The following is a 27771-nucleotide window of genomic DNA, read 5'->3' on the forward strand; positions in this document are numbered from 1 at the left end:
AGATAAATAGGTACCGCTCCAGCGGGAAGGTTTCCGTGCGCTGCTCTGGTTCGCCAGAAGCGGCTTAGTCATGCTGGCCACATGACACGGAAGCTGTACGCGAGCTCCCTCGGCCAATAAAGTGAGATGAGCGCCGCAACCCCAGAGTCGACCACGACTGGACCTAATGGTCAGGGGTCCCTTTACCTTTTACCTTATCCTCGTGCTAGCGGGCATTTTGTAGGTTTCCTCTCCCCCAAGCAAAAGTTCACAGGCTCCCCAAACACAGCTATTATTTTCCTAACCCCTCTCAGCTTTCCCACAATACCTTTTCTGACCGTGCCAGGATAATTGGTTCACCACAACTAAGGCAGACATTTTCAACCGTCTAATATGTATGCCGCTTATAGAGGAACTGTGTGTGTTTTGTGACTGGACTTTCACAAGCGGTAGCTGCTGGGTGGAGCATTGGTCTCTTGGCTTCCCAATGCTGTGTGCCACTGCTGGCTGCCAAGGGAGGGAGGGGCAAGGGAGCAGGGATGCTGGCACAATGGCACAGCCAAACAGATGCTTCTAACCCTGTGCCTGTACCGCAGCTGCATGTGGTACTGGGAAGTCAGAAACACAATGTAGCCTTAGCTGGGCAGCCACACCTGTGGAGCCGCAGTGTCTACTACTGTGCAAAAGTGCCCCCCCCCCATTTTTTACTGCAGAATTCATCATCCTCAAGGGTCAGTGCTTTCTCTGTTTAAAAGTAAGTTTCTAGTCCTCAAGATTGTAAAGTTAAGCAATGCCATGCAAGGAAAACAAGATTTCCAGTGGCCGCAATGGAGCCTCAGTGCCACAATAGCAGTGATGGCCAATCTTGCCCCTCCAGCTGTTTTGGGACTACAATTCCCATCATCCCTGACCACCGGTCCTGTTAACTAGGGATGATGGGAGTTGTAGTCCCAAAACAGCTGGAGGGCCAAATTTGGCCACCACTGCTCTATAGGCTTTTGATTAGCAGATTAGCAGAAAATAAGAGAAACAAGCAAATATACACACATGCACATATTTCATAGCCTGTAGAATTCAATTTAGAAAAATGGAATTGAAATGATTCCTTTCCAATGCTTTACGCTGTCTAAGTAACAAGCCAAGAATAACTTAAGACTGGAGTCCTTGAAAACTGTTAAATCCCCCACCTCACACACACACACAAAACCTCTCTCTCTTTCCTCTACTCTTACTGCAGAAGCATCTTTTAGAAAATTCTCTTTGGAGACACTGTCAATTGGATTTAATGAGGCACTCTCCTCATTGTATACCCCAATTATTGGCCATGTCTCTTGCCGTATGTTCGTCATTTAGGGGACCCATCTGTTTACAATACTCCATTAACCTAGGAAATGTGTGAGGCTGTTTGCGACCAGACTCAATTCACGTCTGAAATGCCTGTTTCGCTGCCCTTCCCCTCCGCTGCCCCCACACAAATCACAGCAGATAAGAGGAGAAATTTGTGAAATTGAGAAACTGATTGGATGGTACTAAAAGACCAGTTAAGAGCAAAGTGAAGCAATCTGCTTCGATAGTGAGGGAGAAGTGTTCAGTGAGAAAAATGCTAGAGTTCCTTAAGTGGCTATTATCCAAAGCATGACTGGGGATTTCATAGGCTGTACCAGAGGAAGCAAGGTGGGCAATTTGCTTCCACCAACCCAGACATGCAGCCATTCCTCCACCCACCCATTCATTGCTGAATCCTTGCGGTTATTTCAAGGAAACGCAATATTCACGTATAGATTATAACTGAATAATTAGATGGACAGTAAAGTTGAGCTGCAACCCTGAGGTTTTCTACTTGAAAGCTAATTCCATCAAAGTTTATAAGACATCCTTCAGATGACCTCCATTTAGAATGAGAGTACTACTGTGAAATATCCCCTTATTTCTCTTTGAGAAATCTATGGGGCAGAGCTGATCCCTTCCCTCCTATGCCCCCACCACCCAAATTTCTTCTTCTGATGTCCCGGGACTTCAGCAATGGCAGCAATTGTGTAGGAACCTTTCAGTGCTCATTTTGAAATAGTAGGCCCAAGTTATTCCACTTCATCTAAGAGTATAAATATTGCTGCTTTAAAACGCCTACAAAAATAAAAATGAACAAGTAAGTAAAATCCTAATATGTTATTTTATTTGAGTTTGTTTGATTTTAACAATGTCCACCCTTCCCCAGAAATGGCTTTTGTTTCATGTTCGCATATGTTGTGTACTGCCCTGTACAGATGTGTACACATATGTTGTGAACTGCTCTCTGATCTTCAGATGAAGGGAAGTATACAAATGTAATAAATAAATCAATAAATTTGTACGGTATGTGTTCAAGCATTAAAAAAAACAAACAGTGTGGTTTTGCCAGAAGGCTGCAGACAGTGTAAGTTATTTGAAACACAGGGAGCTGTCTTAACAGGTCAGGGTATTGGGCTGTCTGCTCTGACCTTTACTATCTACTCTCTTCTTCCTCTTTGGTGATCACTCGTAGCCAAGTAAGATTGTCTTCCATAAACATGGTTTGAACAATGAGTCCGTAAGTGACCGTGGAGGCCTATTCTGGATCCACAAGTCCTTCCACAGTGCGGACATTGGTTTCTGGGCAGGAGTTGATCATGGTGAGGGTTGGCCAAGCATGCCTTCCTCTTAGCACATTTCTCCTTTTCATCCTGAGATTGAGCATCTTCAAAGCCCATGACACCTTTGGTAAGGCTGTTCTCCAATTGGAGCTCTCGCAGGCCAGTATTTCCCAGTTGTTGGTGTTTATACTACATTTTTAAAGATTTCCCTTGAGAGAGTCTTTAAACCTCTTTTGTTGACCACCAACATTACGCTTTCCACTTTTAAGTTTAGAATAGAGTAGTTGCTTTGGAAGATGATAATCAGGCATCCGCACAACATGACCAGTCGAATGAAGTCGATGTTGAAGAATCATTGTTCGACACTGGTGATCTTTGCTTCTTCCAGCATACTGTACTGTACTGTCTACTCTATCACCAGCTAGCTAATCCTTTCAAGCATGTGTGCTACCACTGAACCATTGTTCCTTTCTCAAGCCACTTTAAAAAATGATGGTTGATCAATTGGCATCAGCCTCCTCTTGCTTTCTGTTGCAAGTGCTCCTGGGAGATCAGGGCACTGACCAATGAGGTCTATGAACTCCCACGTTTACTCTCAAACCCTCTCTAAATGAATCCTGATCAGATATTTCACGTAGAAACACCGACGAAATGTTTAAAGGGAAATAATTTTTGCCTCATTTCTTCTTTCCCTTCTGATTGCAGAATTTGGTGATTTCACGAAGAATTTCCATATATTTCTAATGACTTGACTCAGCAAGTTCAACCCCACATATACCGGCTTTCTGCACAGGAACTGCACAGGAACTGCCGCGTGAAATATGACTCAGCAAATGCAGAGCCTGCAGCTTTCCCAGTCGAAAAAGAACAATCCCCCGTCTTCTCCTAATGCCGCTAAGCGACTCTATCGGAACCTCTCAGAGAAGCTGAAGGGAAGCCACTCATCTTTCGATGAGGCCTATTTCAGAGCCAGATCGGACCGCCTCAGTCTCCGAAAGTCTTCAATGGTAATTTCTTCATTTACCCCCTCAATCAACTATTGTTGTAATACATCAAATTAATCATGCGTTTCTCTAAGTTTAGATCCAGTACAGTGGTACCTCGGGTTACAGATGCTTCAGGTTACATACGCTTCAGGTTACAGACTCCGCTAACCCAGAAATAGTACCTCGGGTTAAAACTTTGCTTCAGGATGATAACAGAAATCGTGCTCCGGCGGCACAGCAGCAGTGGGAGGCCCCATTAGCTAAAGTGGTGCTTCAGGTTAAGAACAGTTTCACATTAAGAACAGACCTCCAGAACGAATTAAGTACGTAACCAGAGGTACCACTGTAGTTTGTTCACACCCATCTCTAGTAGGTATCATTTCTCCAATATGTTTTTACCCTTTCCGAATCCCTGTTTTGTTTACAAAATGCCGCAGTGGTACCTCAGGTTACAAACGTTTCGGGTTACAAACGCTTCAGGTTACAAACTCCGCTAACCCGGAAGTAGTTGCTCTGGGTTGCGAACTTTGCCCCAGGATGAGAACGGAAATCGTGCACCAGCAGCGGGAGGCCCATTAGTGAAAGCACGCCTCTAGTTAAGAACAGTTTTGGGTTAAGAACAGACCTCTGGAATGAATTAAGTTTGTAACCAAAGGTACCACTGTACTATGAGGAGCAGGGAATGTAGCTGTAAAGCTATTGATAAACACTTTAGGATATAGAACATTTCGGGTTGCAGGGAAGGTCCTTCATCCACTGGGCTGGAAATATATATCTATATGAATGGGCTGAAGAAGTGGGAACCAGCTCCAATCAACTAAGCCAACGCTTAAGGATGAGTGAAGTTAGATGTTGTTGGCTACAACTCCCATAATCACCAGCCATGGACCCTGCTAACTGAGGCTGGGAGAACTGGAGTCCAGTAACATTTGAAGAGCTGCAGATTCCCAATGCCTAAATTGTAGGCCATTCTCTGTTTCTGGCTGTGGGATGAGCCGAGATGGATTTAGGGGAGTGTGACCTGTTTAGTTGCACTGGGCACAGAGCTACAGAGGCACTGCAACTATGATGTAGAATGGAAACATCAGAGGCAGGAGGCACCAAATTTTGACATCACACAGGGCATCTTGGAATAGGCATAGATTCAAGTATGATAGTGGCCATGTAAAAAAATATGTTCGTTTTCTGGTTTGTTTTGTTTTGTTTGTGTGTGTATTTAAACGTCTCCATATCATATATGATGAGCATGTATATGGGTCTGTGATCTTAATTGTGAATATTGAAGTGTATGTTCATAATATCTTATTTTGAATATTATTAATTGATACTTACCTAGCGCTGGCGCTGTGGGTTAAACCACAGAGCCTAGGACTTGCCAATCAGAAGGTTGGTGGTTCGAATCCCTGTGACAGGGTGAGCTCCCGTTGCTCAGTCCCGGCTCCTGCCAACCTAGCAGTTCGAAAGCATGAAGTGCAAGTAGATAAATAGGTACCGCTCTGGCGGGAAGGTAAACGGCGTTTCTGTGCGCTGCTCTGGTTCGCCAGAAGCGGCTTAGTCATGCTGGCCACATGACCCGGAAGCTGTATGCCAGCTCCCTCGGCCAATAAAGCGAGATGAGCGCCTCAACCCCAGAGTCGGTCACGACTGGACCTAATGGTCAGGGGTCCCTTTACCTAGCACTGACTAATTATATATATATATATATATATATATATATATATATATATATATATATGGTTTTACAAAATAAAATTTACACTCATACCACACATCACAATCAAAACAGAAAAAAGATTCCCGTGAATCTTTTGATTTCCCTTCACCCCTCTGTGGGGTCCATCATTAGTCCTTTTCTACTGCATCTTTTATGGTAATCTGGTTTTTTAATCTCCCTTATATCTATAGTTCTTGTTACATTACAAGTATTATTGCAATCCTGCTAATGATTTTAACTGTTTATAGTGGTCTCCAAGATAAACTATAAATTTCCCCCATTCCTTATTGAAATTTTGGTTTTCCTGGTTTTTGATCTTTCCAGTCATTTTTGCCATAGTGCTGTCTCATTTTCATGTTGACTCAGAGTTTGCAATTTCTCTTGGTATTACGACAGTCTGAAGGAGATGGTCCTTCCTTCCTTCCTTCCTTCCTTCCTTCCTTCCTTCCTTCCTTCCTTCCTTCCTTCCTTCCTTCCCCCCCCCTCTCTCTCTCTCTCCCCCTTGGCTATCATCATGGTGTATCTGGGCTACTAATTCAACACAAGGACCAGTGGAAGCCACAGGGTCAAATTGTCTAATGGCCAGAGTGCATTCAGCTCTAGGCATTTCAAACAAATCACCTTTCCTCAGCAATAACTTAGCTTAGAACTATCACCTGAAGGAGATGGTGCCATTGTAAAGGAGACAGAGGAGAAGTGTGAAGGACAGGGAATCCTTCAGCACCAAGACTATGGATGGTTCAGGACAGTGGCAGAAACCAGCATTCAGGGGCAGCTATAGAGCATGGACATCGAGAGGGAGCAAGAAGGCTGCCCCCCTCTGATGAACCATGATTCCCAGATCTCTTTAAAAAGATCAAGCAAGCAAGCAAGTTTTTGCAGAACCTGAGACGCGAGGCAAATTGGGCAGCATGTGTTGCTCAGTTCCCCATTTACTTTGGATGATGTGTTGATGTTACCAGTCTCATCAACATCATCATGGTTATCATCATCGTTGCAGGAGTATACCATTTTGCTGAATGCTTTTGTGATCCCATCCTTATCCTCCTCTCACAATATCATCCTCATTCAACTTAGGATTGTTGCACAAATGCTTTGTTATTATCATTACCATTAAGATGATGATCAGAGCACAATATAGGAGGAGTTTGGATTTGATATCCCACTTTATCACTACCCGAAGGAGTCTCAAAGCGGCTAACATTCTCCTTTCCCTTCCTCCCCCACAACAAACACTCTGTGAGGTGAGTGGGGCTGAGAGACTTCAGAGAAGTGTGACTACCCCAAGGTCACCCAGCAGCTGCATGTGGAGGAGCGGGGAAGCGAACCCGGTTCACCAGATTACGAGTCCACTGCTCTTAACCACTACACCACACTGGCTCATGGGTAGCCTGTTTAAATTAATGGCCCTACCGAGTCATTCGGGGCATGGGTGGGGCTGTGGTTTAAACCACAGAGCCTAGGACTTGCTGATCAGAAGGTTGGCAGTTCAAATCCCCGCGATGGGGTGAGTTCCCGTTGCTCGGTCCCTGCTCCTGCCAACCTAGCAGTTCAAAAGCATGTCAAAGTGCAAGTAGATAAATAGGTACCGCTCCGGCGGGAAGGTAAACGGTGTTTCCGTGTGCTGCTCTGGTTCACCAGAAGTGGCTTAGTCATGGAAGCTATATGCCAGCTCCCTCGGCCAATAAAGCGAGATGAGCGCTGCAACCCCAGAGTCGGTCATGACTTGAATACCACCCTAAGTATGTGTGCATGTGTGGATTGTTTTGTATCTCATAACTATCACCATAGCACATAGCTTACTCAGGCACTAAGTATCTGTAAAAATGCAAATCTTCAAAGTTCACAGTAGCTTTGCAAGAGAGGGAGATGGGGAGAAAACCAGAACAGCTTGGCCATACCCCTGTGACTTCACTAATAATAATAATAATTGTCCCCGTGACCTCCTTGCTGCAATATTAGGTCTAGGGAGCACCACCTGTCACTGCATCCAAGAATTAATTTATTTTACATAATTCACTCAAACGATTGAGAAGGATACAAATTTTCCTGAGCTGTGCCATTTGACTATGCAAGCATGGGATTCTGTAATTAATTTCTTAAACCCTGTCACGTACTAAAGAAAAAAGGCTAGATCATGCTATACCAGCTGCACTGGCTCCTGGTGGAGTACAGGATCAGGTTTAAGGTGCTGGTTTTAACCTTTAAAGCCCTATACGGCCTAGGACCCTCGTACCTATGGGGCTGCCCCTCCTGGTGTGCCCCACGGAGGACCTTACAGTCTGCAAATAATAACACATTGGAGATCCCAGGCCTCAGAGAGATTAGGCTGGCCTCGACCAGGGCCAGGGCCTCTTCGGCCTTGGCCCCTGCCTTGTGGAACGCCCTGCCACAAGAGATCAGGGCCCTGCAGGATTTAACATTTTTCTGCAAGGCCTGCAAGATGGAGTTGTTCCACCAGGCCTTTGGTCAGGGCTCAGCCTGACACTCCCCTTCTCTTTTTGTATAAGAACTAATATGAAAAAGGCCTCCCAGCATTCTCACAGGCCCATATACGATCAGCGTAGACAGTTGAGCCGATGAGCATTTACTGTTCCCAACCCTAACGCTGCAGAAAGCCATCTAATTAGACTTTAATTTGTTTTTGACCTGTTTTTAGGAGGCAATTTAATTATTGTTTGATTTTATACCAATGTTATATATCTGATGTTAGCTGCCCTGAGCCCGACTTTGGCCGGGGAGGGTGGGATATAAATGAAAGTTTATTTATTATTTATTTATTTAGATAAGGATAGGGAAAGAGGGGAGATTTGACTATAAGATCCCAAACCCGCCATCTGTAATGACAGTTTGTGTAAACGACACGTTTGTCTTTATTTGTTTTATTTTCACATAATGTTGATTTTGTGTCAGTTCAGTTCTTAGAAAAGATACTAAATTGGAATCTCGGCGGAGATGCACATTCCTTGCAATTTTCACACTCACACACACCAAAAAATGTGTCTTGTTCCATTTTGTTCCTCCTTTTAGGAGGATTGTGGGAGGGTGTAAATACCAACGGGATATTTCTGCCAGGATGCTGTAAGAATTAATTTTGTGCTATAGTTCTAATCACAGACTAAGACCCAACCATTTTATTTCCTTCAACCCAGGAAAACACATTAAAAGTCAATAATGGTTTTTGGTCACTGTGACCTGCCTACCTTCTTTTCTTTACTGGACCCAATCCCAAAAGGGAAGACTAGCGCTGATTATAGATGGACTCATTTATGCTCGCAATTTCTTTTCAGATTGACTCCTCCCCTCAAATAATTTGAGAAATCGCCAGTATCCACATCCAACTGCATCACAATAAACTAGTAGCTTTCGAATAAAAACCAAAACTCCCATTCAATATCAGATTGCTGAATTCCAGCATCAGGGTTTTTAAATGTTATCTTTCAGTTGATTCTGTCAGCCAACGGGCATCTCAAGATAGTGCTAGCCAGGTCTGTCTCATATGCTTTTTCTAGAATGGATCTGAGATCTGTTCTGGAAAGCCTTCTGCCCTTGTGAGAACCTCTCAGGTTTGGGTCCATATTCTGTCTCTTGTCCTGCCTTCTCATCCCTGTTTGCCACATAAAAATGTAGCCACTCCCATGTATTCTGTGTGAGATAAGACATTTTTTGTTGGAGGAGGAAGAGGAATGTTACTGCTGTTATTATTATTATTATTAATAATAGCAGTATTATTATTCATCTCTGTGTATTCTATCCCGAAAGGTGAAAACAAATGTTTTGAGTTCCCAAAGTTATAATTCAAGTTCTCAGGGAAAGCCTGAAACCAACCCACATGGAAAGCCAAAAAAAAAAGTGTGAGTTTGAATTGAGAATCTTTTGACAGACTGTCGAAAACAGCCATGCAAATGTATCTATTTATAGTGGGTATAGTGGGAAAAAAGATAGGCAAGAAAAAATACAGAAAAAGTAGGTGCTAAGAGGGTCCTCCTCTCTATTGATCTTTTTATATACCTATGAATAATTTTAGACATGTTGAAGTTTACTGGATTCCCATTGTGGGATGTGATACATAAGTACAAGTACAGTGATACCTCTGGTTACAGACACTTCAGGTTAGAGACGCTTCAGGTTACAGACTCTGCTAACCAGAAATAGTACCTTGGGTTAAGAACTTTGCTTCAGGATGAGAACAGAAACTGTGCGGCGGCGGCAGCAGGAGGCCTCATTAGCTAAAGTGATACCTCAGGTTAAGAACAGTTTCAGGTTAAGAACGGACCCCCAGAATGAATTAAGTTCTTAACCCGAGGTACCACTGTACAGCATTCCTTGTTTTCCTAGAGTGGACATGCAAGGGGATGTTTGGTCCAGCCAGTCAGAACTTCCTGTTTCCTCCTGGGCTGGGACATACTTCCTTTGCATGTGACTAGAGGTGGGCGTGACCTTACCTGCCCAGGTAACAAAAGGGCAAGGCACACAGCACACTCTCTTTGTTTCCTCTGTCTTCGACTTCCTCCGTCGTTGGACCAGCAGCTTTTTAGCTAGAGATGCTCTGGTGGATTTCAGCCAACAGAGGACAAAGGGACTATTCCCATATGGGATGGATCCACATGCATATCCTTTGTAACTAAGTCTGCCTTCAGGGGATCCATCTGTGAACTGAATGTGTGAGTGGACTTCCTGCTCCTGCCAACCTAGCAGTTCGAAATCACATCAAAGTGCAAGTAGATAAATACTCCTGCAGGAAGGTAAACGGCGTTTCCGTGCGCTGCTCTGGTTCGCCAGAAGCGGCTTAGTCATGCTGGCCACATGACCCAGAAGCTGTACGCCGGCTCCCTTGGCCAATAAAGCAAGATGAGTGCCGCAACCCCAGAGTCTGTCATGACTGGACCTAACAGTCAGGGGTACCTTTACCTTTACCAGGAATATTAAGAGGCTTAAACAAGCCTGCAACCAGCTACCTGCTGTGCATTTAAAAGGGGAATGTAAAACTCTGCTAAGTTATAGAACTTGCTAGCGCAAGTTAGGAAGGATATTATTGAACAATATATTCTCTCCTGCCTCCCTGAACATTCCCGTACCCATGTTGCACCAATTCCACTCATGGTCTCACTTGCTGCCCTGTAACTGCTCATTTGCCTCCACCAACACAGAGGACTGAGGCTGAGCGGGGCAGAACATTGGCTTGGGCCTCAACTTTGGAGTAGAGGACGGCTCCTGTCCTTGATTCCCCCCCACACACTGAAACTCCCTTTTCTAGCCTGGAAATGACTAGCCACAAGTTTCACCATGTTAAGTTGCCCCTGTGTTTTGTTTGCTTTTGTTTTAGCAAGCCCCTTTAACATGCAAGACACCTGCACCGATGGGGCAGGGTATGGCATAAGGTATGGATGAGCACTGGGACTGAATTAGCCATTAAGCAAAATAATCAAGTGCTTAAGGCATCAAGGGAAGGGGATCACCACAGAAATTTTCCATTGCCAGATTTTCAATATTAGTGGTCACAGATTACCCAGTTGAGCATTCGTTTTCTTAGTTGGAAGTATATCAAAAATCCCAACAGAACCTCCATACAACAAGGCAGGCTAAATACCTTGTCACAGGGGTCAGCAACCTTTTTCAGCTGTGGGCTGGTCCGCCGTCTCTCAGACCATGTGGTGGGCTGGACTATATTTTGAAAAAAATTATGATCAAATTCCTATGCCCCGCAAATAACCCAGAGATGCATTGTAGATAAAAGCACACATTCTACTCATGTAAAAACACGCTGATTCCTGGACCATCCGCAGGATTTAGAAGGTGTTTGGGCTGGATCCGACCCCCAGGCCTTAGGTTGCCTAACCCTGCCTTATCTCTACTAAGTATAGAAGCAGATGTGTTGCATAAGATTACCCTAAGTTTTGTTTCATGGAGGGGGATAAAATTTCATTTACAATTTATTATTGTTTATATTTTCAACTAGATGTATAGGGGGGCACCCAAATCTTTTAAGTGGTTGGCGACTCTAAAGGTCTTAAGCCAGCCCTGATGAGCACACCTCTGGTTGCCTCAAAACACCATCAGGGATTTGCATAGATTCTTTCAATTGCTTAGGAAACTTCAAGGGCCTATGCGAGTGCTCACAAAGTGTGCTCACGAATCCCCGAAGGCTGCAGGCTCTTTAAAGCCTGCCTGTTGAAATTAGTGGAGACATTGTGTCTCTGCTGATTTCAAGAGGTTGTGCCTCAAAACAGTTGCTTGGCAGAGAAACATCAACCTACCATGGGAAACCTTTGGGGAAAGAGGGTCTTCAGTAGCGGGCTGATGCTTGCTCACCGCCACCCATTTTTGAGCATGCACTGTCATTGACCTCTGCATCCTGAAGCCCAACATCAGATGGAGACGGTATGTTTCACAAGCAAAAGCTGTTGTCTGCTCCTGCCTGAAACATTCTCCTGTTCTCCCATATCCTCCTTCCACTCCTCAGGATTCAAGAAGTCCTCTCACCCCTCTTGGTGTGGTGGGTGTTGTGGGACGGCAGAGGCTTTGCTGGGACTCTGATGAGGGAACTGGAACTTCAATGCCCTTCCTGATAGGCGGAGGGGGCATAAACTCTGACCGCCTATCAGAAACCGGATCCTAGCCTCCAGCCTGCTTTGGCAAATGGGGATGCAGGTTGGGACTTGGGCTGTGCCAGGGGGTGGAGCTGATGGAGCAGGTAGGCTTCCCTCAGATCCGCCCCTTGCCTGCACCTGTTTGTTCCTTCGCCAAGTTTCCCCAACCCTCGGTTTAAGTTGATAGTCAATGACTTTGCTGTGGCTACGGTGGTTGCCATTCCTTAAGGTAGGAATTTCCCCACCAGGCTAACTGGATCTCATCCGGTGGTTTTGCCTACCTCATAGCAATCGTCACTACTGGGCTTGGGCATAGGGACAATCCTTTGTTTTGGATGGAGAGGATGTTGTAGTTTCCGCCTGACCCTCCAAATTCTGGGGTATCCTGTTCAAGCAGTGGTTCTCAACCTGTGGGTCCCCAGATGTTGTTGGACTACAACTCCCATCATCCCTGAGCTCTGGCCTTGCTAGCTAGGGGTGATGGGAGTTGTAGTTCAACAACATCTGGGGACCCACAGGTTGAAAAAGGCTGTGTTAAAGGGATCTGGGGGGGAGTGACCATGTCTGTGTGCCCAGGCAGAGACAAGGCCAAAGGCACTCCCCCAAACAGCAGTCCCTGCGGGGGTCACCCTATTTGATGTAAGTCTTAGGAACCCTTGCCTGGATTGGCCACATATCACTTCTGGTGGGCGGGCCAGAAGTATTTAGATTGTCCCACACCCAAGCCAAACTTCTTTCATCTGTAGTCAGTAAAATTGTGGTCTGTTTTGACACAAAACCAGTCTTGTTGGTCTCTTGTTTATATGGGTTGGGTTATGGGAAACCCGATGCCTGGTTCTGCAAGCTGTCTTGCTGTGCTTTAGTTGCCATCTCCGGTATGGAAATCCACCCAAACACCATCTCCTTACCTTCTCAACTGCACAGTTACCTCCCAGATCCCCATTATTTTTACCCACAACACACAGCATCCCATATACAGTCCCTTAATTTGGTGAATTTAGGTGCTCAGAAATGACATGAAACATAAACCTGAAGGAGCGTCTCCACCTCCATCGTTCTGCCCAGACACTGAGGTCCAGGGCTGAGGGCCTTCTGGCGGTTCCCTCGCTGCAAGAAGCCAAGTTACAGGGAACCAGGCAGAGGGCCTTCTCGGTAGTGGCTCCCACCCTGTGGAACACCCTCCCACCAGATGTCAAAGAGAGCAACAACTACCAGACTTTTAGAAGACATCTGCAGGCAGCCCTGTTTAGGGAAGCTTTTAATGTTTAATAGGTTATTGTATTTTAATATTCTGTTGAAAGCTGCCCAGAGTGGCTGGGGAAACCCAGCCAGATGGGCGGGGTATAAATAATAAATTGTTGTTGTTGTTGTTGTTGTTGTTGTTATTTCCACTCTTCTCTGACCCCACTACCAACATCACATGCTCATGGGGTAAACACTCGGAGTCACTTCTCCTCCTCAGGATAGGAAATTCACTGGCACAACACAGTACCCTAAAGCCAATTAAGCCAACATGAAGATGCCATTCTTCTTGTTGTGAAGCAAGGGCATATGAGGGGAAATTATTTGGCCTGGTTTGTCCATGGTAGAACCAACTTTGTTTGGCCAGACAATATTGTCGCAATCTTCCCACAGAGCTCCCAACATGCTCAACCTCAGCTGGGCCTTGCTGTGGAAATAATTCTCTCCTTTTTTCTTCCAAAACTAGAACAGTGCTACTAGCTAATTATCACAAAGGGATACTGAAAAGGAATTCTGCAGAACTTGGCAAGGTACTACTGCAGAGCATTAGAAAGATGTTCTTGTAAACAAAAACCTGCAGGCCATATTATATTTCTGCACCTGCGTCTCTCCTGTTCAATTAAAAGATGATGTGTTTCTTCACTGCCTAAGCCTTGTCCTTTTCTGTGTCGCTCATGTACTTAGCTGATGCGAACAGGAAGATTTGATCGTTCTTTTATGGGCTTGAACAGTCCCTTGTGTGGCTGCTAGTACCTCCGTCCCCATCCTTTGCTGTCCAACCTGCATTTATTTCCTGGATGCTTTGGAACTATAAAAAAGGTAAAGGTAAAGGACCCCTGGACAGTTAAGTCTGGTCAAAGGCAAATATGGCATGCGGTGCTCATCTCGCTTTCAGGCCGAGGGAGCCAGCGTTTGTCCACAGACAGCTTTCCAGTTCATGTGGCCATCATGACTAAACCGCTTCTGGCACAACAGAACACTGTGACGGACAACAGAGCGCATGGAAATGCTATTTACCTTCCAGCCACGGCAGTACCTATTTATCTACTTGCACTGCCATGCTTTTGAACTGCTAGGTTGGCAGAAGCTGGGACAGAGCAACGGGAGCCCACCCTATCACGCACTTGTCACTATTGCTCCGTGCGTCAATAGCGGTTTAGTCATGCTGGTCACTGGTGCTGGAGGAGACTCTTGAGAGTCCCATGGACTGCAAGAAGATCAAACCGATCCATTGTTAAGGAAATCAGCCCTGAGTGCTCACTGGAAGGACAGATCTTGAAGCTGAGACTCCAATATTTTGGCCACCTCATGAGAAGAGAAGACTCTCTGGAAAAGACCCTGATGCTGGGAAAGATGGAGGGCACAAGGAGAAGGGGACAGCAGAGGACGAGATGGTTGGACAGTGTTCTTGAAGCTACCATCATGAGTTAGACCAAACTGCAGGAGGCTGTGGAAGACAGGAGTGCCTGGCGTGCTCTGGTCCATGGGGTCACGAAGAGTCAGACACAACTAAACGACTAAACAGCAACATGCTGGTCACATGGCCCAGAAACTGTTTGTGGACAAACACCGGCTCCCTCAGCCTGAAACCAAGATGACAACCACATAGTCATCATTGACTGGACTTAACCATCCAGGGGTCCTTTACCTTTGGAGCGATGAGACCATGCTGGCCACAACTGCATGGAATAATAAGTTAAGAACAGTGTGGTTTAATAAAACATCCTCTGCATGTGTTTAACATCAGTGTGTACAGCCCATTTGTTCTTCCCTTCACATAAATGGGTAAACTGGGAGTGGGGTGCTGAATCTGACCAGTGGGCCATATCTTTATCTTCCCCACACCTTTATGAGCCAGGTTTGACAGGTGAGTGGGATTATATTGTTATAATATAGTCATTTGCTTGTCCGGATGGAGGATGGAGGTGTGTGAGGGCATGTATAAACTAGCCTACTTGTACAGAGGTAAAGCTAGCGCTAACTTTTGAGACAATGGGGAACTTATTCCCAAAGCAACTGCTGGTTTAGAAGAAGGATTTTTCTCAGGACCACAAAAAGAAAGGGTCAAAATGACCGTTCCCCCTATCCCTACTCTGATTCCATTAACTATCAGCTCCCCCAGATGATGCAATTTGCATTTTTAAAAGCCTACATATTAACTGCAAAGACATATTTAACATCAGCAATAGTTTGACCTGGAATATCAGATCCTTGCTTTCCTTTTTTTTTTCTATCTCCTCTGCTTCTATACAAACTCAAGAGATCTCAGCTGTTCAACCCACAGAAGATCAGATTTGCTTAAATTGATAAAAACCCTTTGAACTGCCCAGTAAATGTATTTCAAAGTGAATAATAAAACATGATATAAGGCTTTTTCCAGTCATTTGGGGGCATCTCTCACCCAGAGACCTAGAAGTGGTGGTGTGTGGGTTGTTGCTGTTTTGTAATAATAAAAAAACGAATTATGCAAGATAATGCAGAATTCACTCCAACAGGCTGCTGTTAAGACCAATAATTTAGGAATATTGTTAAGACTGAATAGGCATCACAGAGGTGACATATCTCATCATAAAAGCCCCAAACCTGATTCAGTCTCTGATTCATAAGATGGAGGTGAACCAGAGATTAAAGTGACCTGAAAATGAGGAAATAAAAGCCCTATTCAGGCTTTGCCTGAAGAGATGAAGACTTAAAATGTGGAGGACTGAGAGATGCACATGCAAGACTCACATGTTTAGTGCAGAGCTCTGAAAAGGAGAAAGCCTTGTGGACAGGATTCTAAATGTTCCCCCTCCACATTTTAAAGGTCTTCCATATTCAGGCAAATCTCCAACCCCCTCCCAAATGACACTTAATCCCCCCCCCAAAGTGTGACAAAAACCTTTCTGTTTGGGCTGTAACGGATAATTTTGTTTTGTTATGCTTTTATATCGGGATTTGATGTGATGTTTTATGATATTTTATCATCGATCATGATTGAGACTGCATCAAAAAGGAGAACCTCCCAGGCAAATTCAGTGAGGGAGGGGTCAGGAAGCAAAGGAGTGGAAGAAAAAAAAAAGTTTAATAGCTGAGCCAATGGTGCAAGTATTTATTTATCTCCCTGTTCTTCTGCCCTTCATCCCAGTGGTAGCCCGAGACAGCTAACAATACAAATTTCAAACAGAGTCATGGGTACAGAAGAAAAGAGAAAGTAGTAGAAAAAGACTGAATTTCTGTATCTGATTTCTTTATTTATTGCATAATAATTTTTATTAATTTTAATTTATAACAATCCAATAAAAGCCACATTAATACAATACCAAATTACAATACAATTAAAGAAGCCAATTATTCAATACCAAATTAAACAATTTTGCTTGACTTCCAATGCTTTTCAGGGGTTGCTGTTCTTCATTTGTCCTGCTCCAAAACTCTCATTTAGTCCAAATGCATCCATTCCAATATTGATCCTTTATTTTATTTTAACAGTTCAGTCTGTTGAACTTCTGTATTTGAAACTACTTCGTGAAGAACCCAAGAAGTCCGAAACACCTTGGATATTAAACGTTTTATCCTACCCCTTTGATTATGACTATGGTATTTTGCATTGTTAGCCGTGGAGAGATAAATAAACCATCAGTTGCGCCATTTTGAATTTAAAACGCACACAATCCTCCCATGGTTGTCTTTTCTGATGTTTCCCAGCCCTGCAGGATGCATCTCCTCTAATAATGGCTTCTCTCTCTCTCTCTCTCTCTCTCGCTCTCTCTCTCTCTCACACACACACACACACACTCATTCACAAACACACACACACAGAGAGAGAGAGAGCGCAAAACTATATCACCACTTCCCAAACATGCTTCTCTGTGTTAGTATAATACAACCAGCACTGCTTGGGGCTGGTGATACTTTAGTTCAAGGGTGGGGAACCTCAGGTCCACTGGTCAAATCCTGCCCTCCAGTCTATTCTCCCCTCAGGATTTTCCACCGGCCACACCTCTTTTCCCTAACTATACTCCTCACTGATTCTGGTCCTCAGCACCCTGCTCACATGCTTTGTTTGGCTGGAATACGTTGTTTATCTGTAGCAATTCTTCCTGCTCTGGGTTGGTGGCAGGAGTGCCAACTTGAATAAAATACTGGGAGGGGCCAGGAAAGCCCTGACCCACATAGTTGATCTCGCAATGTGGTGCACACACAACATTCGAATGGCAATGCCCATTAACTTGGGGGGGCAGCCCCCTCAAATTTTTTATTGTGTGGGCCAAAGCCCCAACAGCCCCTAGGAGTTGACTCCTAATGTTGGTGGAAAGGTGTTTGTGCAAATAGAAACCTTTGGAGAGTGTGGAATGTAAACTACTATAAGGTAAAAAGGTAAAGGTTAGGTCCAGTGAAAGGCAACTATGGGGTTGCAGCGCTCATCTCACTTTCAGGCTGAGGGAACCGGCGTTCGTCCATGGACAGCTTTCCGGGTCCTGTGGCCAGCAGACTAAACCGCTTCTGGCACAACAGAACACCATGACTGAAGCCATAGTGCTCAGAAACGCTGTTTCCTTCCCACCACAGGGCTACCTATTTATCCACTTGCACTGGCGTACTTTCAAACTTCTAGGTTGGCAGGAGCTGGGACAAAGCAATGTGAGCTCACCCCGACGTGGGGATTCGAACCGCCGACCTTCTGAGCAGCAAGCCCAAAAGGCTCAGTGGTTTAGACCACAGCTCCACTACTGTACAAAGGTAACTGTTCTGCCTGCCCCAAAAAGCTGTATCATGGAGGAACATCACTCTCAGGTTGAAAAAGGTTCTGCTTCCTTATTTGAAGAGTGTGTGTGTGTTTCTGTGAGCTTATGATTGAAAAAATGAAAGTAAAAATGTGAGAAGAGATGCTAAGATGCACAGTTATGTTGACAGCTTTTGTGTTGCTTACTTTTTTTAAAAAAAAATCTCATGTGGATGAACAGAACTTTCAGTGCTGTGAAGCCATGCTGGAAGCTGTGGAGCAGCAAGACCTGGACGCTGTCCAGATCCTCCTCTATCAATACACACCCGAGGAGCTGGATCTCAACACTCCTAACAGCGAGGGGCTAACTGCGCTGGACATCGCCATCCTGACAAATAATGTGCCTATTGCCAAGATTCTTTTGAAGGCTGGGGCAAAGGAGAGTCCTCACTGTAAGTATGGCAGAATGCGTACTGTAGCTGAATTGTACAGAAAAGGGTCAGGCAAGCACAGTGGGGAGTTGTGTCAAGGCATAAGGTGCATGAGGACTTGCGTATGACAATTGGCATTACGGAGAGAAAGATGTCCTGTGGCAGGGCCCAAGTATGATGCGCAGAGGGTACAGTCCCTGGAGATTCAGAGCCCTGTGGCCCATGTTTAAACCCCATTAACATGAGCGGAAAAACAAAGGCTAACTTGTAAATCATGCCTTAGGATATTTATGCAAACATACTTACTTCGAGGTACAGTGGTACCTCGGGTTACGTACCTTCAGGTTACAGACTCTGCTAACCCAGAAACCCAGGTTAAGAACTTTGCTTCAGGATGAGAACAGAAATCACGTGGCAACAGCGCGGCGGCATAGGGAGGCCCCATTAGCTAAGGTGGTATCTCAGGTTAAGAACAGTTTCAGGTTAAGTACGGACCTCTGGAACGAATTAAGTACTTAACCCGAGGTACCACTGTATCTATTATCCAGTTACAGGTTATTATTATTTTTAAAAAAACAGCTTGAAAATTGGGCACAAATTCCATTCAGCTCTAGCTGTAACTGGATAATAGATGTGTGTGTCATCAGACAAGCTTGCTTTTCAGAACCTTGCAAATGGAGACCTATACACCTATTGTTTTTTGAGTAGCTAAATTTGCTCTAAAATTGCTCCCCACTGGAAAAGGTCTATATCAGGGGTCAGCAAACATTTTCAGCAGTGGGCCGGTCCACTGTCCCTCAGACCTTGTGGGGGGCTGGACTTTATGGGGGGGGAGGATGAATGCCCCACAAATAACCCAGAGATGCATTTTAAATAAAACCACACATTCTACTCATGTAAAAACACCAGGCAGGCCCCACAAATAACCCAGAGATGCATTTTAAATAAAAGGACACATTCTACTCATGTAAAAACACGCTGATTCCCAGACCGTCCGTGGGCCGGATTTAGAAGGCGATTGGGCCGCATCCGGCCCCCGGGCCTTAGGTTGCTTACCCATGGGCTGTATAATATAGTCCCCAAAATGCACTGTGATTTCGATATTTTGAAGGGATTGCACAAAAAGTCTTCTGTGCACAAATGAAAGCCCCCTTTGGATGTGAGCAGCGCCTAGCACTCGGTTAGCACTGCGTGAATGCTAACCAGTGAATTAATTTGTCCAGTTGAAAATTCAGTGGGATGTGGGGCTGTGCAATAAATTGTGACCTTTGAGTTTCTCTGTCCTTTAATAGCACCGAGCCACACGAGATCTCGAGCAACTGCACAATAAATAAGACAAATAAATAAATCCAGAATCTAGAGCCCTGGGTCTGTGCTTTTGGTCTTGCAGGATCCCAGTGAAAGCCGAATGAAGTTCGCTGAGCCCTAGCTGGGAGAGGGAAAACTGACAGCCAGAGACAAATGAAATCCTTGTATTTTACATGCGTGGTTGTGCTATGTCTGCTTTGCTGGCTGCTACTGAAGGCCCACTCCTGTCCAATATCAGCACTCCGCTAATACACTAAGAGCACTTTACAAGTGGCTTATGAAACTGCCCTTTGTCTTCTTTCATGGGACGGTCTCAGTCCGTTTTTGTTTTTGTTTGCTTGTTTGTTTGCGAGGGGAGAGCGAGCGGCTTGCCAAGCCCATTAATCCATGACACACATTTTGACGCCTTACCTGTGGCTAAAAATACACCGAAGCCTACAGATTTTGCTCGAGACCGTCAATGCCTATATTTAGGTCTTTCCCAGCATGTCCATAATGAAACTGTGTTTTCAGGGGTCCGGACTGAGCAGACTCTGCCATTAATTTGGAGTTAGTTAAATTAACAGCATTTAGTACTGACCTGTCAATCTCTGAGCTCCAGGAAATTGCACCTTGAGGCTACTAATATTGCCGATTTTTTCCCCCACTGGACTGTGTGTGTATGTGAGGGTGCATTACTCCCCCTCCCCCTTTTTAAAAAGCCAGAATTGGTGTGCCTTTATTGCTTTGCTATGTCCACAGCACTTACATTATCATTTAACCTGGGCTCTTTTAACCTCCCCAGGAGATTATTTTCATCCCCACCCCCTGCCCCCGCTCCCACCCCCACTCCTTGTATAGTATAGCTGCTCAATGAAAAGAGTTGTGTAGTTTTATATTTATTTGTTTATTTTTCTGTCATGGGTTCGTGACTGGGAAAAAAAAAGTGTGACAGGGTTTTGGAGTACGTGATTGACGGCTGAAGCAACATTCATTAGGCATGACAGATCTGCAGGAAAACACAGTCCTGAGTGTTCTAAACAGCAGTCAGGAAAAAAAGAGAAAAAAAGACTAAACTAATTTTTCATTGACTTCATCGGTAAACAAGTGTAGTCTGATGGCATGCGGGGGCAATCATAAATTATATTCATTTCCTGTCATTAATGCAAACATGCCTATGAACACAGAGAATGCGAATCTATAACCACTTCATTTCCATTAAAAAAATAATAATATTGCTCTGCACTTATCGCCATTTTTAAAATTTGGCATTTCGATCCATCTAGGGGCCACCTGAAGGCTAAACCCTGCTTCTTCATACCCATAATTTCAGCAGGTCAGGGAATTGTGCAAAATGATTGGGTCCTGCATATGTGATTGGGAACTTTCAGTTACCATCCAGCAGTTTGGCATCACCAGGGAGCTGGATTTAATTTCCTTTATCCCTTCTCCCTGCCCAGCAGCGGATCAGTGATACAGAGGGCCAGACTTACATAAAGGGTACACTCATAGGGATGCAGGTGGCACTGTGGTCTAAACCACTGAGCCTCTTGGGCTTGCCGATCAGAAGGTTGGAGGTTCGAATCCCCTGGATGGAGGGTGCGCCCGTTGCTCTGTCCCAGCTCCTGCCAACCTAGCAGTTCGAAAGCACACCAGTGCAAGTAGATAAATAGGTACTGCAGCAACGGGAAGGTAAACAGCATTTCTGTGCACTCTGGTTTCCGTCACGGTGTCCTGTTGCGCCAGAAGCAGTTTAGTCATGCTGGCTACATGACCCGGAAAGTTGTCTGTGGACAAACTTTGGCTCCCTCGGCCTGAAAGCAAGATGAGCACTGTACCCCATAGTCTTCTTTGACTGGACCCCGTCCAGGGGTCCTTTACATTTTCCTTTAAACGATGCACTCAATATATAGTTAGCAAGTACATCTAAGGTTGGGATGGGTTTTTTATTATATTATTTAAAACAAATCTTTAATGTTGATGTAATTTTTAGCTGGATTTGTTTGTGGTTTCGTTATGGTACCAATGGTTGTTACAAGGCAACTTGGAAGTTGTTGTGGGAGACAAGATATAATTGTTCTAGATTAATAAATAGCCCTTAAGGTAAAGGGACGCCTGATCATTAGGTCCAGTCGTGACCGACTCTGGAGTTGCGGCGCTCATCTTGCTTTATTGGCCGAGGGAGCCGGCGTACAGCTTCCGGGTCACGTGGCCAGCATGACTAAGCCGCTTCTGGTGAACCAGAGCAGCGCACGGAAACGCCATTTACCTTACCGCCAGAGTGGTACCTATTTATCTACTTGCACTTTGACGTGCTTTCGTACTGCTAGGTTGGCAGGAGCAGGGACCAAGCAACGGGAGCTCACCCCGTCATGGGGATTCGAACCGCTGACCTTCTGATCGGCAAGTCCTAGGCTCTGTGGTTTAACCCACAGCGCCACCCGTGTCCCTAAATAGCCCTTAGAATCATAGAAGTGGAAGGGGCCCAAGGGCCATCTAATCCAACTCCCTCCAATGCAGGAATCTCAGCTAAAGTATCCATGACAGATGGCCAGCCAACACCTGCTTAAAAACCTCCAAGGAAGGAGAGCCCACAACCTCTCGTGGGAGTCAGCTCTACTGCCAAACAGCTCTTACTGTCAAGTTTCCCCCCAAATGTTTAGTCTGAATCTCTTTTCTTGTAACTTGAAGCCATTGCCTTGAGTCCTACCCTCCAGAGCAAGAGAAAACAAGCATGCTTCCTCTTCCATGTGACAGCCCTTAAGATATTTGAAGATGGCTCTCATATCTCCTCTCAGTCACCCCTTTTCCAGGCTAAACATACTCATCTCCTTCAAGCACTCCTTGTAAGGCTTAGTGCTTCCTATGTTCTTCCAGTGTGGTGTAGTGGTTAAGAGCAGTGGTCTCGTAATCTGGGGAACTGGGTTCGCTTCCCCGCTCCTCCACATGCAGCTGCTGGGTGACCTTGGGCCAGTCACACTTCTCTGAAGTCTCTCAGCCCCACTCACCTCACAGAGTGTTTGTTGTGGGGGAGGAAGGGAAAGGAGAATGTTAGCTGCTTGGAGACTCCTTAAGGGGAGTGAAAGGTGGGGTATCAAATCCAAACTACTACTACTACTACTACTACTACTACTATTCTTCTTCTTCTTCTTCTTCTTCTTCTTCTTCTTCTTCTTCTTCTTCTTCTTCTTCTTCTTCTCTCCCAAATGTTGTTGGACTCTATCTTCCATCATCCCTAGTTCTCAAAGTAAATAATTAGGGATGATGATGATGATGAAATTTGTATACTGCACTATACCTGCAGGTCTCAGGGCAGTTCACAAGATAAAATCACAAAATACATAGTAAAAATAAGAACAAGAACAGCCCAATAATCTCCCTTCCACAACACATTTTAAAAGGGCATTGGATGTTAATCAGCCCAAGGCTTGCTTAAAGAGGAATGCTTTCGCCAGACACCTAAAAGTGTATAGTGAAGGAGCCAGGAGAACCTGCAGAACCTGCAGGGAAAGGAGAATGTTAGCCGCTTTGAGACTCCTTCGGGTAGTGAAAAAGTGGGATATCAAATCCAAACTCTTCTTCCTGTGTTCTGTTCTTCAGACTCTCTTGCAGTGTGATAGAGCATGCTGGTGGGGCTCCGCTTCTGGGTCACAGCAAAAGGATTTTGGCCAGACTAGTCCCGCACACTGATCTTTCTCCCCTGCACTTCACCCATGTGGTGTAGTGGTTAAGAGCGGTAGACTCGTAATCTGGTGAACCAGGTTCGTGTCTCCGCTCCTCCACGTGCAGCTGCTGGGTGACCCTGGGCTAGTCACACTTCTCTGAAGTCTCTCATTCCCACTCACCTCACAGAGTGTTTGTTGTGGGGGAGGAAGGGAAAGGAGATTGTTAGCTGCTTGGAGACTCCTTCGGGTAGTGATAAAGCGGGATATCAAATCCAAACTCTTCTCTTCTTCTTCTCTTCTCACCCTAACGCCTGGTCAAGGGGGTGAAATCTGCAATTTTGCCATGCCAAAGTCCTAGTGCTAACTTCGACATTTCCCTTCCCCTGCCAGTTGTCAGCATGGAAAGCAGGTCGCTCCATCTGAGCAACTTAGTTCAAGAGGCCCAGCAACGAGTCAGCGATCTGTCTGCAGAAGTAATGAATGAAGGGCTCAGCACAGACAGCTCTGAGAAGGAGAAGCAGCTGAAATCATGGGAGTGGAGACACCGACTCTACAAGCGCATGAAATCGGGCTATGAACATTCCAGTAAGAAAAACCAATTATTCATCCTCACTGATGTTCATGCAGAGCAGTAGATCTCAGTCTTAAAACCAGGGGAACTGGTGCAGATAGAACAAGTTGCCTTCTGAAACTTAAAGTAATGTGGGTGGTGGGATTCGAGAAGACCTTATCTAGTTCTCGAAGATGACAGGGAACCACATTTCTCATAGCTGTAAATCAGCTTCTGCAAGTGCATGATGCTTTCTTAAGGCTTCTACTAAAACAGAAGACACCTTTATTTTTAAGAGATGCAGCAATGTTTATTTGAATTTACATTTACTAGATTAATTAATAGGGACGTGGGTGGCGCTGTGGGTTAAACCACAGAGCCTAGGGCTTGCCGATCAGAAGGTTGGCAATTCGAATCCCTGCAATGGGGTGAGCTCCCGTTGCTCGGTCCCTGCTCCTGCCAACCTAGCAGTTCGAGAGCACGTCAAAGTGCAAGTAGATAAATAGGTCTCGCTCCAGCAGGAAGGTAAAAGGTGTTTCTGTGTGCTGCTCTTGTTCGCCAGAAGCACCTTAGTCATGCTGGCCACATGACCCAGAAGCTGTACACCGGCTTCCTCAGCCAATAAAGCAAGATGAGCGCCACAACCCCAGAGTCGGTCACAACTAAACCTAATTGGTCAGGGGCCCCTTTACCTTTAGATTAATTAATAGGCTAAAAATAGTTAAAAGAATTTGAAATATACTCAGAGTTGTGTGTTGATTTCATGCTCCTTATGGTCAGCTCATGGTCAACAGTGAGTGAGGTTTTCCCCAAAACCTCTGGCTATATATACATTATTTACACAATTGGTCCCGCATGATTGGCTGATTCAACTCCCCTCCTGGAGCCTGATTGGGATGCTCCTGCGGGCCAATCAGGTTGCTGATTCATTTCCTCCTCAAGCCGGATTGGGCGGCTCCTGCAGACCAATCAAGTTGCTACCTTCTAGGATCCTACCTGCCTATTGTTCTAGGATCCATGCTCAGTACATAACACTATTTAATTAAATGATTGCCATATTCTTTATGACAGTGATTTCCCTAAAGCCTTTCTCTCAAGATGACAAATCTTTTATAAAAGAATGGACATGGTTTATTGAATCTTTACAGATAAATTATAAACAGATAAAAACATTGGCAAGATCATTGTAACAACCTGAAGTTTTACAAGAGTATATATTTAAAGAAGATTAATAAAGAAGTAAGTTAAGTTGATTTGGATATGCAGAAGATATTAAAAATAAATTTAAGGAACCACAAAAAGAGGGAGGTGGAAGTCAATTTTGAAATGTCAAAATGAATGTATGAATGTAAAATTAGTGAAATGTATAAAACTAGTGAAATGTATAAATTTGAAAATGTGTGTGTATGTATGTGTGTGTGTGTGTATAATATGGAAACAAACTTGTTTCAATTACTACAGTTTGATAAAGCTTACACTTCAACCTTATACATAGCTAGACGCCAAAATAAGTTCATTTGTGCTTTTGGGAACTTACTCTCTGGCAAAAGTGTAAAAGATGGCCATGCTACTGCTGCAGATAATTGTTTTCACTGGGTAGAAAATAAAGCAATGGTTTGAGCTGCTGTATAAATGTGCTTGCTTATTCAGCAATAATTTGAATTGCAGATCAAAATAAGTAACAAAATTTAACGCATTATTTGGTTCCTTATCTTTCCTAGTACTGATCTCGGCAAGCATCTGTGTGTTTCTTATTTACATATATTGAGGAAATGTTTGATTTCTGGGGTGCTAGGATTATCCAAAAGAGATTTAGGCAACCAAACAAACAAATAGTGTCCATCTGATCTCATTAGCATAGACTGCCTAGTAGCGTTCAAAGCAACACCATATAAAAGCTCACCAGTTTTTTGTATGGTTTGGGGACGTTTCTTTGATGAGCACTGTTTGAAAAGTATTTGTTCCGCCTGTAACACGATGTTTTCTCTTTGCTCCCAGGAGCCCCCGAGGCACCGACCAACGTCTGCCTCATGGTGACAAGCAGCACATCACTCACTGTCACTTTCCAAGAACCTCATAGCATGAACTCAGCAGTGGTGACCAAATATAAAGGTACTGACTTTGGGTTGGTTTCACGGCTTTGCATTGATGAGACCTGTCTGATTAAGATGGCCTGTTTACAGCAACCATCTCACAAATCAAGCCAGGTTAACAATATGGTACGGTGTCAAATGTTGAGTAAGATCATTGAGAGAATTGCCTGAGGACAAAGTAAGGTTTGATTAGGAGGGCTGGTAAAAGGTAAAGGGACCCCTGACCATTAGGTCCATTCGTGGCCGACTCTGGGGTTGCGGCGCTTATCTCAATCTATAGGCCGAGGGAGCCGGCATACAGCTTCCGGGTCATGTGGCCAGCATGACTAAGCTGCTTCTGGCGAACCAGAGCAGCGCATGGAAATGCTGTTTACCTTCCTGCCAGAGCGGTACCTATTTATCTACTTGCACTTGCTTTCGAACTGCTAGGTTGGCAGGAGCAGGGACCGAGCAACGGGAGCTCACCCCGTTGCGGGGATTCGAACCGCCGACCTTCTGATCGGCAAGCCCTAGGCTCTCTGGTTTAACCCACAGCACCACCCGCGTCCCTCAGGAGGGCTGGGCAGGTTGCAAATGGGACACCCAGGTCCCTTCCTGCCTTTCCATTCCATGTGACCGAGCACTCAGTCCGAGAAGGACTTTTTATTTTTGAAAGTTATTTATTTGGTTTTTCAGATTAAAATTTAACAGTTATATATTGAACATAGATCATAAAAAACAAGATTTCAAGGAATCTCCTGGACTTCCATCCTCCCCTTTGTGGGTCCTATTATTAATCATCTCCTCCTGCATCTTTTATGATGATCCAAATCTTTTACATCTCCATTATATCCAAAATCCACTATTCAACTACAAGTGATATTCCAATGCTACTAACGATCTTAACTGTTTACAATGCTCTTGAAGATGAGTTATAAATTTTCCCCATTCTTTATTAAGATTTTGGTCTTTCTGATTTATGATTCTTCCGGTCATTTTAGCCATTTCGGCATAGTCCATCAACTTAATCTGCCATTCTTCTCTGGTAGGGACATGACTTCCAAATTTAAGAGGCCAGGAAGTTAACAGGATTGCTCTTGTTAGTAGCATTGTAAATATGCAAATAATAATAATAATAATAATAATAATAATAATAATAATAATAATTTATTACTTTATCCCACACATCTAACTGGGTTGCCCAGCCACTCTGGTGTGAGACATCACTGAGGGATGTCTGACATCAGAGGTCAGCTTTTGTGCATAGTGTAATTGCATGAGAACCAGCCCTATCCTGAAGAATGGACTGTTTTTATTATGATTATTTTACTATTGGGCTGCCCATCAGTATGCTTTTTACTATGTTTTAATTTTGTTTTTACCATTGAAGTTTTGTAATGTGTTTCTAATGTTGTACACTGCCCTGAGATATTTTGATGAAGGACGGGATATAAATCAAATTAACAACAACAACAAGAACACACATTTTAAACTAACAGCCTGGCTTTAATCATGTTTACTCAAACAAGAGCAAGAAAGGGATATCTATTAGCCCCTGAACAAAGGAAACATTTGGAAACAATATAAAGCTTGGGGAAAACAAAGATACATAGAATGCTTTGCTACTGCATATTAACATTTATAGAAAAACAACCCATATTAGTGCTTTTAAAATAAATAAAACAAAATCAACACTTTAGTATGGTGGTCTGAGTATGTCATGAGCTAACTATCCAGCTGATTCACAGTCACAGAGTCTAGTCAAGAGAAAGGCAGCAGATCTAAAAGATAAAGGGTAAAGGGACCCCTGACCATTAGGTCCAGTCGTGGCTGACTCTGAGGTTGCGGCGCTCATCTCGCTTTATTGGCCGAGGGAGCCGGTGTACAGCTTCCGGGTCATGTGGCCAGCATGACTAAGTCACTTCTGGTGAACCAGAGCAG

The 27771-nt window shown here is 44.4% G+C and overlaps 1 protein-coding gene and 2 long non-coding RNA genes across 5 annotated transcripts in view; 2 read left to right on the forward strand and 1 right to left on the reverse strand.

Annotated features, from left to right (window-relative positions):
• The window catches only part of LOC309363028, a 93006-nt gene extending 89639 nt beyond the window's left edge, over positions 1 to 3367 (forward strand). For both annotated transcript variants that reach the window (XR_014165170.1, XR_014165171.1), the window contains 2 exons: positions 1919 to 2125; positions 3294 to 3367. This is a non-coding gene — a long non-coding RNA (uncharacterized lncRNA). The remainder of the gene's footprint in view (positions 1 to 1918; positions 2126 to 3293) is intronic.
• The window catches only part of LOC309363074, a 674350-nt gene that overhangs the window by 555350 nt on the left and 91229 nt on the right, over positions 1 to 27771 (reverse strand). The window lies entirely within an intron of this gene.
• The window catches only part of ANKFN1 (ankyrin repeat and fibronectin type III domain containing 1), a 119796-nt gene continuing 95415 nt past the window's right edge, over positions 3391 to 27771 (forward strand). For both annotated transcript variants that reach the window (XM_081898534.1, XM_081898535.1), the window contains exons 1-4: positions 3391 to 3595; positions 18067 to 18277; positions 23599 to 23793; positions 25757 to 25870. In XM_081898534.1, coding sequence (XP_081754660.1) covers positions 3410 to 3595; positions 18067 to 18277; positions 23599 to 23793; positions 25757 to 25870 — 706 coding nt within the window. In that variant the 5' untranslated portion in view covers positions 3391 to 3409. The remainder of the gene's footprint in view (positions 3596 to 18066; positions 18278 to 23598; positions 23794 to 25756; positions 25871 to 27771) is intronic.

The sequence above is a fragment of the Podarcis melisellensis genome (genome assembly GCF_964234715.1).
Source record: "Podarcis melisellensis genome assembly, chromosome: 2".
Taxonomy (NCBI): Eukaryota; Metazoa; Chordata; class Lepidosauria; order Squamata; family Lacertidae; genus Podarcis; species Podarcis melisellensis.